The sequence below is a fragment of the Cajanus cajan genome, chromosome 4 (assembly GCF_000230855.2).
Source record: "Cajanus cajan strain Asha chromosome 4, NIPB_CcT2T_4, whole genome shotgun sequence".
Lineage (NCBI taxonomy): Eukaryota > Viridiplantae > Streptophyta > Magnoliopsida > Fabales > Fabaceae > Cajanus > Cajanus cajan.
This window is the reverse complement of record NC_138520.1, coordinates 49,703,063-49,716,518: the sequence shown is the minus strand read 5'-3', so window position 1 is coordinate 49,716,518 and position 13,456 is coordinate 49,703,063. Positions and strand designations below refer to the sequence as shown.

The 13,456-nt window shown below is 35.0% G+C and overlaps 1 protein-coding gene across 3 annotated transcripts in view; it reads right to left on the bottom strand.

Annotated features, from left to right (window-relative positions):
* RUG3 (Regulator of chromosome condensation (RCC1) family protein) overlaps positions 1-12,348 on the bottom strand; it is a 28,226-nt gene extending 15,878 nt beyond the window's left edge. For 2 of the 3 annotated variants that reach the window (XM_020347097.3, XM_083072544.1), the window contains exons 1-5: positions 11,727-12,347; positions 10,325-10,464; positions 9,631-9,825; positions 9,385-9,513; positions 9,139-9,294 (exon numbers count right to left, since the gene is read on the bottom strand). In XM_020347097.3, the coding sequence (XP_020202686.1) occupies positions 9,139-9,294; positions 9,385-9,513; positions 9,631-9,825; positions 10,325-10,464; positions 11,727-12,241 (1,135 nt within the window). In that variant the 5' untranslated portion in view covers positions 12,242-12,347. Of the gene's footprint in view, positions 1-9,138; positions 9,295-9,384; positions 9,514-9,630; positions 9,826-10,324; positions 10,465-11,726 lie in introns of all 3 variants that reach the window. The other variant, XM_083072546.1, reaches the window with a different exon arrangement.
* Positions 12,349-13,456: the final 1,108 nt, after the last annotated feature.

Below are 13,456 nucleotides of genomic sequence, written 5' to 3'. Positions count from 1 at the left end.
AGAAATTGTTAGACTACATGGAATCCCTAATTCTATTGTTAGTATCAAGACCCCCTATTTATTAGCCATTTTTGGCGAGAACTCTTTCTACTTCAATAACTGCTAAAACAATTCAGTCCTATTGCTACAAGAAAGTCATCCAAACAGGGTGAGACAACTCAACAACTACTTATGAAATGGAAGAACAAGCCTATGGAGGATGCTACATGGGAAGACGAGTTTGTCATACACAACCAATTTCCTTCCTTCAGCCTTGAGGACAAGGCTGATTTCATAGGAGAAGGCAATGATAGAGCCCAATTAGTAAGGCAAGATAGCAGGCCCAAGGTTTGGAGAGTCTACACTCGGAGGAATAAGATTTAACAGTTTATTATCTGTTTGTTATCTATTTAGGAAATTGATAATTATCATCTGTTTTATCTTTTTAAATTAAAGATAAGATTATCTAGAAAGTTAGCTAGGAGGGATATAAAAAAGGGGTTAGGGGAAGTTTGAGGGGGGAAGAAAAGTTATTCTTTAAGAAATTGTGCGGAGCCGATGCTTTGGAAAGAAAGAGAAAGCAGATCACTACCTGTAATTCTTTTTTTTAATCAATAAAGTATTCTTATATTTCCAGGAACCTATCAGTCTACATATATTTATATTTTAAGCGATTGGAGATATGATGTAAAACTGAATGCTCAGAAGAAATTGAAAAGAATGAAATTGGTACACTCTATTAGTGATTTATGTTGATGTTTTTGATTTTATGATGGGTTAATATTTGAATACTTTTATGAAGTATGTTTCAATACATATGATATCTTAAAATTCATATTATGAGCAGCAGTGCATAATTGATAATTGGATTCCTTGTGTAATTGATGCTTGGTTGTGTAAAATTAATTAGGAACATGATTAGGATTCAATAATGAACCCTTAGGCTTAATTGTTAAACTTTGGGTGAATTGGGGTGTTTAGAAAACCCCAATTCTATATAATTGTAAGCTTGAGGTTAAGCATGGGGACACTCACACATGGCATGAGACTCCTAGAGGGTAAAAGATGGTTTTCTAACCCTTTGGCATTGGTGAAGATCCCGCATTGACTAATAAGATGGTCATCCTAATGTATATAAATAGGGAGAAATCCTCATCTTACAAGTTGATTAAGTAAAATTGAGTTAGACCATAATCCACTTTCTTAAGATGGTCTCAGAGCCAATCCTAGCAATTATTGATTGTTATTAGATTTATCAGATCACCCGCTATCAAGCCATTATCAGATCCCCCCACAAATGTCAAATCTTGTAAACTTCACACGAGATGTCTAATCCTCGAAGTGAGGGATGTGTTGGAGACCCCACATCAACTAGTGAGATGGTTATATTAGTGTATATAAGTGGAGAAAATTTTTCACCTTACAAACCAATTTTTTAAAGTTAACTAGATTCCAATCCACTTTCTTAAGAGGTGCTACACATGAGAACACTCACGTTTAGCGTGAGACTTCCAAAGAGAAACATCATATTTTGTGCAACCTTGATGTTAAGCGTTCGAGAAGCAGAGAGCAAACCCGATTCTAGCTTTGTGATGCTAAATATTAGGTAAAGGGCCCTACACATGAAAGTCACAAAGAGTAGGGATGAGAATCGGTCAAGTCAGGCCAGGCTTCGAATATATAGGCTAGGCTTGTTCATAGGTTTTTTTTATAGGCTTGACCTGTCCTTTTTGAAAGTCTGGTATGACCTACTAACCTATTTAAAAGTCTATTTAAATTATTAATATTAATTAGGCCAATAAACTTAATTTAAAAATATATATATATATTTTTAAAATATAATTTACTCAATATTATTAAAATTTAAATTTTAAAAGAAATATAGGAGAAAAATTGATTAATTTTCTATTAAAGGAATAATTCATGTGTAATTATGTATGTTGATGTATACTCATGCACTAATGCGCAGATCATAAGCTTATAAACTTATAATGAAAAAAAAATAATTGAATAAAAAAATATTTTAAATATTGATAATTTATTTTTGTTTTATAAATTTTTTTGTTTATTTATATTTTTAATAATATATGAATATATATATATATATATATATATTTTTATTATATTATATAAATAAATAGGTTGATCTATCAGTTCTAACAGACTTTTCTATAAGTCTTAGCCTAATCTTTTTTATATAAATAGGTTTTTTTAAAAGCCTAAGCCTAACATATTTTATTAAACAGGCTAGGACAAGCCAAGCTTTAAAGAGACCAGGCCATAGGTCCCTGTTTAAGGCCTGGCCTATTCCCACCCCTAACAAAGAGTTAGTGAGTTTGATGCTAAGCGAGAATGAATCCTCACTAAGCATAGGAGACACAATCCCAATGAATTTGACACCAAGTGAGAGAGCATCAAAGAGCAATCCTGACTCTCTAACCACTTGACGCTAAGCGTGGGCGCATTTGTGCTTATGCACGAATCCCCTAAGCAAAAGTTGTGGTTTTAAATGTTTGTGATCTACTGATAGGAGATGACCAAGAGTAAGGAGCTACAAGCACTTGAAGAGCTAGAAGGACTTGGAGGACCTATGAAAAGGACAAGAACAAGGAGAGCCAAGGAAGCTTTACAACAAGTGTTAGTAGCAACTATTAAAGTGGGACCAAGCCTTGAAGATGCAAGTTACAAGTTGGTCAATTGCATCAAGGTTGAAGAGGCACATGTGCAATTTTGAACACTATGTGGCAGACTTGAAGCACATGCACGTTTTATCCACTAGGTGGGTGACTTGGAAAATACATGTGCATACTATTTTCTTTGCAATTTGCTTCCAAGCCTAGTTAATATTGTAGGCTGCATATTAATAATTTTTGGCAGTTACAATTAGATTTTTAAGACTGCCAATTATGTGTTTGTTAGTTTTTTTTTTTCTTTTTTTTAAACTGGCTGAATATCAAAAGCCTTATATAGGCAGCGCACAAGACATGGAGAGGGCAGATTTCAGATTATTAAGAAATTCAGATTGAGAGCATTCCTTTTTGGATTCTTGCTGACTCAGAATTTTGAGATTTATCAAAGGAACTTTCATCCCTTTGTGTGTGCAATCTCCTGGACTTATCTTCCATCCTTGGAAGTGTGGCGTCCTCCTCAATTTCCATACCATATTCTGTCTTTTCCATAACCATAAAATTCTGAACTCTTGCCTTGTTTGAGTGCTCAATTACATCAACCAATACTGCACAAATTCTGACTTGTGAAACTGCACGTTTTGGTCTTATTATTACACTGAGTTTGTTCCATTTCTCTGCATCAATTCTGGTCATAAATTAATACATTCTGTTCCTTTTATTTTAATCCTATTATGCGCTGGAATTGGTTACAAGTTCTGCACCTTTTCTTCGATTCATATTGTACGTTGAGTTGGACAATTTTGTTTCTTTCCTTTTCTACTTTAAAATTCACGCATCATTCTGGTTCTATCTGGTTGGGATATTAAATTGTTTTCCTTGTCTAATTTCATAACAAGTCAGCCCCAAATTCCTGCAAGGTCCTTTCTGAATCCTAACAAGCAAGTGGGTTCATATCATCTATGTAGTCATGTATGTATATATATAAGAGCCTTTTGTATGTCAAATAATGTATGATGTAAGATTCCATGGTGTATGTTCTAAGATGATATGTATGAAGACCTAGCTTAGAAGTGATAGGATCTGCCAGGTGAAATAAATGTGAAACTATGGGAATTTGTACGAGTCATGCATCATAACATGATGAGATTGTTTTGAAGTATGAATATACGCCTAACTTGGGAAGTCACTAAAGATTTTTAGATCCTTGCCTTGAGAGTGTTACTTAGTGTGGAAACTCTGTGTGACCTATATGTTGATCCCTTAAGTTTGAGTATTCTTAAAGTTGAGTAACTCCGACAAGCTATCAAGAGTATCATCCTAATTGACAGTGTTAATGTCAAATACCCATGACATGGTGATTCGTTGACTGCATGTGCTTCTACGTGTAGGGAGGTTGTTAAACCCTCCAATTGCGGCATTTTAACATGCTACTCATTGTTGTCTTGTCCTGTTTTATGATTAATTTCTTTGGCAAAACTTCACGTTTCTTGTTAAGTGTGTCACAAATTTGCAAACAAAGAAAGATACAAAAGAGAGAATTAACGCAATTAGAGGCCAAAAAAAGGAGTAGAATTCAGCTCAAGTACTATGTACAATCGTGCTTATTTGTGGCACACATAGTAGTCAATCCCGGATAGCGGAGCGAAGCAGTCGTCCCTAAAAATGGGATAGCGGGATGACGCGGAGCGGGATAACCGCTATTTTAATATTAATTTATATATATTAAATAATTAATAATATATATATAAAGCTAAAAAAACAAAAAATAACTCTAAATTCATGCATTAAACATTTTTAATAGTTAAAAGTTCATAGTACTCAAATAATACATAATATAAAATGTTTTCAAAACAAAGTGCTAAAGCTCTAAAAAAGTAAAAAATTAAACATTATAGTTTAATCTTCTTCCTCATCAAGATTAAAGTCTTCCTCTCCCTCAAATTCATCACCCCCACTAGCATTAGAATTATATTCTTCTTCTTCCTCTACTTCATCATCATCCTCGTCTTCCAGTACTTCCATCACTTTTTTTCCTTTATCTTTCCTGGATGTAGATGCAATTGTTGATGTCTTGTTCACTTGTGTTTGTCTCCTAGTGTATTTCAAAGGATCACTAGCACCACTTGTCTGGGCAACATCTCTCCAAGTCAAAACATCATCATCAAACACCAAGTCATCTTCAAAATCATCCTCATCATTCTCTTCTCCCAACATCCATTCATTGTTATCATCAACTTCATTTAAAGCAATTGGATCAATTGCATCTTGACACTCAAAGATTTCTTGAAGAGCTTGATTATATTTAATAAAAACCAAGTCTTGAATTTTTTGGTACTCAAGCTTACTTCTCTTCTTTGAGTGAATCTATAATAATTTCAGAACATGACAGTTAGTTACTTCTCTTCTTTTGGTGCTCAAGCTTACTTTTCTTCTTTGAGTGACACTCTTAATTCATGTGCCACTCCTTAAAAAAGAGTTGGAATACACCAAGGGCTTATTGAAGGGCCATGAAGAGGAGAGAGTAAAATATGGGTGCTCAATTATGTCTGATGATTGGACAAATAGGAAAAATAGAACTTTGATTAACTTTTTGGTAAAGAGTTCAATGGGAACAATGTTTGTGAAGAGTGTGGATACTTCTGAGAAGGTGTTTGAACTTTTCAATAGTTTTGTTGAGGAAATTGGAGAAAAAAATGTTATTCAAGTAGTAACAGATAATGAAAGCAATTATGTTATGGCGGGTAAGAATCAATTATATTCTAATTTTATACTCATAGGATTATAAGTTATAACTTCTAATTTTAATTATTTTGTTATTGTGTTTTTAGGCAAGATTAAAGTCTGACTATTGAAAATGGAAAATTAATTAACTGTCATGTTCTTAAATTATTATAGATTCACTCAAAGAAGAGAAGTAAGCTTGAGCACCAAAAGCTTCAAGACTTGGTTTTTATTAAATATAATCAAGCTCTTCAAGAACGCTTTGAGTGTCAAGATGCAATTGATCCAATTGCTTTAAATGAAGTTGATGATAACAATGAATGAATGTTGGGAGAAGAGAATGATGAGGATGATTTTGAAGATGACTTGATGTTTGATGATGATGTTTTGACTTGGAGAGATGTTGCCCAGGCAAGTGGTGCTAGTAAACCTTTGAAATATACTAGGAGACAAACACAAGTGAACAAGACATCAACAATTGCATCTATATCCAGGAAAGATAAAGGAAAAAAAGTGATGGAAGTACTAGAAGATGAGGATGATGATGAAGTAGAGGAAGAAGAAGAATATAATTCTAATGCTAGTGGGGGTGATGAATTTGAGGGAGAGGAAGACTTTAATCTTGATGAGGAAGAAGATTAAACTATAATGTTTAATTTTTTTACTTACTTAGAGCTTTAGTACTTTGTTTTGAAGACATTTTATATTATGTATTGTTTAGTACTATGAACTTTTAATTATTAAAAATGTTTAATGCATGAATTTAGAGTTTTTTTTTTAGCTTTTATGTATATTATTAATTATTTAATATTATATATAAATTAATATTAAAATAGTGGTTATCCCGCTCCATGTCATCTCGCTATCCCATTTTTAGGGTCGACCACTCCGCTCCGCTATCCGGGATTGACTACTATGGTATGACGTGCTTTTGTCTCATTTTTTGTCTAGTTTTGAGTATTTTCTTTCCTTCTCCCTATTTTCCATTGAAGTTATATGAGAAGCTAAGAGCCCAACCCTCGGAGGCAGATCCTTCCCTTTTACAATTGATTCTTTCTCCCTTGTTTATGACCTACCATGTCTGGCTAGAGTTATGATGTAATTGTTCTCCATGAACCCCTTTGTAAATTGAATGAATTTATTTCTATAATTGCCATATTATTTTAGCATTTCCACTCTTATCTTAATTAATTGAAAGTGCATGATCATTCTCTTTTGTTTAATGGAATCCTAAAATAATTGGACTTTGGAACTCTAACTAGAAGTCTCCATCATGTTGTGTGGATGGAAACAAGGAGGATAGAAAAACCAAAGAAAAAGAGAGCAAAGTAAGTTGCAAAGCCAATGCAGAGGAAGATACTAGTGATACATGGAAACTGGCAACATGAGTTCGGGTTCTTGCCAGTTATATTGCGTAGGGTTCATTGATTTATGACAGACAAAGGAGAAGAAGCTCCACAACTACAAAATCAAAGACGATTTTGGCTTATTACTTGAAAATTTTATGCCACAAATTGGGCAGTACTATGTTTCATGCAGTAATTGAAAACATTCTACCCCACTTCCATTTGACAGCTGAGAGGCTCTGATCCACCACATGGAGGAGTATGGTAGATGCTACTAACTATTTGGCACCATTATCACTGACAACACATGTAAATTGACTAGAAACTAGTGTACCATCCTATTTTCTAAATAATATTATTAAATATTGTTATAATATATTCAAAATTATTATTTATTTTTACACATGGGGAATCATTTTATTATATTTATTTATTTGATTAAATGGGAGAAGGGAAACGGGTCGGGTTGACCCAGTTCTATGGGCTTTTAAGAGAAGGGTCAGACAAAGTTAATCCATCTGCCTCATTTTGCGTTCTAAAGGACTAAAAAAGGGAAGGAAGAGAAGGAAGGAGCTCTGAGAAGAAGTGCTCAAAATTGTCTCGAGTTGCATCAAATTCTTTTTCGGCACAGTAAGGTACGGGGAGGAAAATGAGTTATTCATGTGTGGGATTACAAGAGAGAATAGGTAGTGGGAGCAATCCCTAAATTCTTAAGGCTTTCTATTTCTGTTTTAATGATGTAATTAATAATCCAACTAGGTTTTATATTGAATTGAAAATGTGTTTATTGTATCGTTTGGTAAAATTGATGACCTAATAGATAATTGAATTCATTGGAATGTGTTTATTGTACGGATTGAATTAGTAAAAAGATGATTACATGATTGCTTACAAATTTTGGTAATGTCCTACTTGTGCTACGTTTTTGAAAAACGTGTTTGGCGTCGAGCTTGAGTCCTTGGTGTCGGGCTTGCATTCATATTGATGAATGTGAATCCCAAACGAGGTTACGTCGGGTGCAAGACATATCACGCCAGGCGTGAAAAGTTTGGTGAGTCCTTGACTTTCCTTAACACCAGACGTGACTCACTGACGTCAGGCGAGAGAGCGACTGTTCTCTGTGTTCACTAGCATCGGGCGTCGATGTATTAAGTCAGGCGTGAAAATGTTGTGTACTCTCTGTTGTGGCTTAGAGTCGCGCATGGCCTGGTGAAGCTCGACGCAGACTATGAATATGTTATATTTTGATGATGGTTGTGAATGGAAAAATGCCCAGTAGTGACTATTGTATGATTAAGTATAATGGTGTGTATTTGGATGAGTTGATGCATAAATGTGGTTGGACGTGGCTTATTATTAATTGTGCATTGGCATGAATAGAGATGATGAATGGATGAGGTGACATGACATGAGCATGGATGCATGTTGCATACACATTTACCCTAGCCATAAGTGGTGATTAACAGGGGGTGAATCTTTACACACTGGCCATAAGTGGTGATTAATAGTGTGACACTAGTCATAAGTGATGTAAACAGTGTGGGATGCATTATTTATACACTGGCCATAAGTGGTGATTAACAATGTGACACCAATCATAAGTGATGTAAACGGTGTGGCCATACGTGACGATGCCTGAGGAGATTGATGAAGTTCCCCCATTGTGTAGTGTTCTAAATTGATGCTTCTTAGGAGGTTGTATTGCATATGCATTAACGTGAGTACGGACATGATGCATGGCTGTATTGTGATATAGTGTGGTGATATTGTTTGATGGAATTATCAATTAGTAACATTATCATGATTGGTTATTATTGTGAATTGTATATGGGTTAATTTTATGTTGGGTAGAATTCTTTTCTTGAATCGTACGCATGATTGACTATTTTTCTCACCCGTATACATTGTGGTTTTATTTTAGGTGATGGTGTAAGTGATGAGGTCGGCACTCAAGGTGTCAAGAGCCGAAGGGGTTTGATATGATAATGTAAAATCGAAGCAACGGGATTAGAATAGTAATTTATATTTCAAATTGTTTTACTACTTTCTTATTTAAACATTGTTGATGACTTTATATCCCATAATTATTTTTCATTTGATTGGATGTTCAAAGTTGAATTACATGTGGACCTGTTATACTCAAGTTATAAATGAATTTCATCCTTATTTTAATTGCTTTATATGTTGGGGTAGAACAGATGTCATAACTAGCATATGTTTTTTAAGTAATAAATGGAACATTATCCAACAACAACAGTGAATTTTGAAATAACTGATTCTCAGGCACAACTTGTAGCCACAATGTCATGCAACTTGTGGAGCATCATAAATATATGTTGAAAAGAGGGGGCACTAAACTCTAGACTCTAGAGGACACATGGTGAAGGATAAAAGTTATTTATATATCAAAGTGAAAAGTTCTGTAGCTAGTAGAATATGCCAGATGAGATGAAATACATTACCCGTCACAGCAGCTGACGAGGAACCCCCACAAGAAATATATACAATATGCTCATGAGCTAAAGCCTCAACTACTGCTGGTATCTTCTGATTCTCGACAGATCCATGGCCCAACTGACCTTGTCTACCATGGCCCCATGAGAGCACTTTGCCATCATCTAATGTAAATCAATAACAAAGTAGTTATAATGATATAATCAATGAGAATGGAAATGAAACAACACTAAATTGATGTCATGTCAACATACCAGATAATGCAAGGGAGTGATATCCACCACTTGCTATTTGAATTATTTTAACATTCTCAAGGCTGGGTACTGGTCTTGGTTTCCAACCACCAATCTTATCACCTCTCCCAAGTTCATAGTTAGAATTGGCTGATAAAATGCCAGATTATCAATTTTCCAAAACTAACAGCACTGGATAAAAGAATTTTGGCTAGTCTTCTACAGAAAATATAGTGGGGGAAAACATATAAAGAAGGTGACAATTACCTCCCCAGTTCCATAATTGACCATCCTCTGTCAATGCCATTGTGAAAAACCCCCCACAGGAAACAGCAGCAATAGGGTAAGGTAATTCTTTTACTTTGGAAGGGATACTAAGTCCACCTGCATGATCAGGGCCCCGACCAGGACCAAGGCCCAATCGACCATCCCCTTCATCTCGACCCCATATATAAAGCTCCCCTACATCAAAACAAACCTGCCATCAGTTTCAAAGGGTGTATACCATTTCATTTGATATCTAGTTCTTGTTACTGGACATTCCTAAGAAGAAACTCAAATTTGTTTCAGAAAGTTGAACACTAGGAGAAATGGATGTATAGCCTTGACTTGAGATGTTAAAAAGATGATTTAAATGAGAAAAAGTAAAGCAAAAGCTAAACATAAAAATAGAAATCTATATCTGCAATCAAGCATTAAATTTTATAAGGCCTGAGCAAAACTTTCAATACATCAAACAATCTGATTTGACATGTATAATAAAAGTGCATCTTCAATAACTTTGGAAGAAAATAACTGTCTTGGGAACCTGTAATTTTAGGAAGATTTCTTATACTTCTATTATTTCTCTTGATAGATACTTTTCTTATTCCAAAGAGAGAGAAAAAAATTTACAGTCAGAAAACATGGGGAAATTGTTTTAAACAATGCTGAAATATAAAGTTCCAGCCATCAAACAAACCTGATTCTGTGATCGCGGCAGTATGTGTTCCACTGGTAGCAATGTGCTTTATAGTTCCCTCCCAGGATCCTTTTACCAACCTAGGAAATAGCTCTCTATGATATACTGAGTGTCCAAGTGCACCAAAACCCCCGTAACCCCTGCAAACTTCATTTTCATCCATAAAAATTTAATGTTATTAAGAGAAAGAATGCATGAATAAATATCTGACATAAAACTTTACATGTTGCTCATCATAAAATTTAGGAAGTTCTCCCTAAAATTACGAAAATATTTCCAACCTCAACAAAATCAGTTAATTTTTTAAATATAAGTTTCTGAGAACCAAAAAGGAGAAATGATTCTCAAGGTTCCATTAAAAGTTTTACATGCAACAGCTAACAAAAGGCTATGAGAGGAATTCAATAGGACTGAAGGGAGCAGCTCAACTCCACCCCCACAAAATGCTGGGTTATACCCCCCTCCAATTGCTCCAAACTAAATCTATTATTTCATGTAGATGTTAACAATGCTAGAGCACAATTGTTGAAGTCTGCTGACAGATAAAAAGAAAAAGCCTCAATCTATGTTTATTTCATAAGCCGAAACCATTTTCAAACCTAGTGGTCACCAAAGCCAATATTAATTTCATAACATCCTGGGTACAATTGATGCATTAATGGTGTCAAAAGACAAGCTTTTCATATCTTAATCTGCCAGTTGCATATGAAACTTCAAATATTGTTTAAAACAAGAAGAATAAAAATATGATCTCCTGAGCTTGGCATTGATGAGTTTCTAGATTTTTCTGTTAACTATAAGTATTCTTTTATCTTTAAGCATGCAATGTCAGCACAACCACCACCACCCCCCAAACGAAAACAAATTAAAACTCTTGTCAAGTTCCACTGCACTTGTTAGAGAAATAATGCTTGCAAAGTAGGGAAAATTTGTTAATATCTTGAGGTTTGAACCAAGCATAATTTCATGAAGGATTCAAAATTTCTATCCCTATATAATAAACAAAGTTTATGCATCAAGTCCAACCTCTTCTGTGGTATTTTTCAGTCGAGCAATGACTAACAATAGGAAACATATCTAGTGAGTAGTGACAGTGTACATCAATGATCAAGTTTGTTTTCATTAATTTTAATTTTAACTACCCATTTAAACTATGCAGTTTAAATTTGGTCCTTTCTGTTATCACATACCTGACACGCTTAAAAAATAAAACAAAAAAGCAAACATAACTTCATGCAGATTGCAGACATCACCAACACCACCCATCAATCACCTTGATCAATTTTAGCTTCACATTTTCCGTGTAACCAACTCTATAATTCACACTATCACACAATGTGCGTGATTTTGGAAAACAAAACAAGAATTAAATAGAGGTTCAGAGAGTTGAAGTGATTCTGACCACGTAAAGACCTCGCCGTTTGACGTGAGTGCAACGGAATGCAAGCCACCGAGGGCAACGGAGCGAAGGTTATCGAGGTGAGGGTTCAAGGTGGGAACGAACAAGGGGTTCTCGTGGCCAAAGCCCAATCGTCCACCATCGCCTTTGCCCCAAATCCAGAGGGCCCCATCGGCGACGAGGGAAGAGTGGAAAAGCCCACACGAGAGGCCCACTTCGAGGGCCCGCTCCTGCTTCGGTGGGCTCGGGAGGCGGCCAGGGGTTTGGGCGAGGGCGAAGGAGGATTTGGGGACGGCCAGGTTGGCCACCGGAGAGGGGTAGAGGCGGGTCTCCTCCACGCCGCCGCCGAGTTGGCCGGAGGCGCCTCTGCCCCACGAGAGGACCTGCAGGGTGGCGGTGTCGCCGGTCGTGTTGGCGGTGTAGAGGAGCGGGGGTTTCGGGGTGGCTGAGAAGTGGCGTAAGTGGTGAGTGAGGGTAGCTATGCGGTGGCAGTGGCGGTGGCGAATAATTGACACCATCTGTTTCAGTTCGCTCAGTGTAGTGCTCCTTCTGCTTAGTGTTTTGATTTTGTTTGAGGGTAAAATCTGGTGCAACTGCAAGCTATGCTTTGCGAGTGTGAAAGCACATCACATTATTTCATTATTTTTACTTCATAAATCACATTATTTTGTTTCATAAACTTTTAATATATTCTATTTCATTATTTTTCCTTTCCCTTTGTATATTGAAGCGTGTAATTCCTAAAAGCATTTAATGCATATATTTATTCTACCAACAAATACTTAACTCTACAATGAAATAAGACAAAAAAAAATCAAAAAGTGTTATTTAAGAATATATAATGATCATCTTCAAAGTTTACCTGAATAGGAGCTTCAGAAGAGGGATTCATTTCATATAATTTATTATTTCTCTGTAAATCTTTGTAAAAGTTTATCATATCTTGTGAGTATATTTACTTTTGTTCTCTTTAATAATTCTTATGATTTTGTTTTAATACTTCATACTCAAATTGGTTGAGTAACTATGAAATGATTATATTTTGTATGACATTTATGGATGCTTACAAATAAGGTCACGAATTATTTTCTCCATAGTTGAAGCATATGGAAACTCATGCTTTCAAAAATTCTTTTAAGCATAGCCCTTAACTACAAGACAAGCCTTATATTTCTCCATATTACCCTTGGATAAATTTGGGTAATGGGACAAGTTCCAAACCTTGTTGTCTAATACAAACTTGTCTTATCACTCATTGTTTCAATCCATTATTTCTTAATCAAAACTCCTTATGTTTTAGGAGTTGATAAAATCATTTTTCGTTATACTATTTACCTTATATTCCTTATGAAATAATATACAAATATAAAACATATTATCATCTATTATTTAGCATATCAACACACAAAAATTGGATACTAATGTTCTAATTCTTAAGGGTATTGAGTTTGACCTTCAAAAATAATTTTCTTAATGATATGAAGAAAAACCATATTTTCTTAATGATCCAAATTTGCTATATAAATAGCAACTGTATTAATTTTTCAAGAAATTGGAACAAACTCTTCCTCAAATATAATGTTATTTAACCTTATCTCTCCCCAAACTTAATATCCTTGAAGAACTTAGCAAAAGTAAGAAACAATTATTTTTTAAAATATTTGATGTGTTAGCAAAAGAAATACATGTTACTTTAGTTGTTTCTCTTAAAATTAAAAAAAGTTATCCTTAGT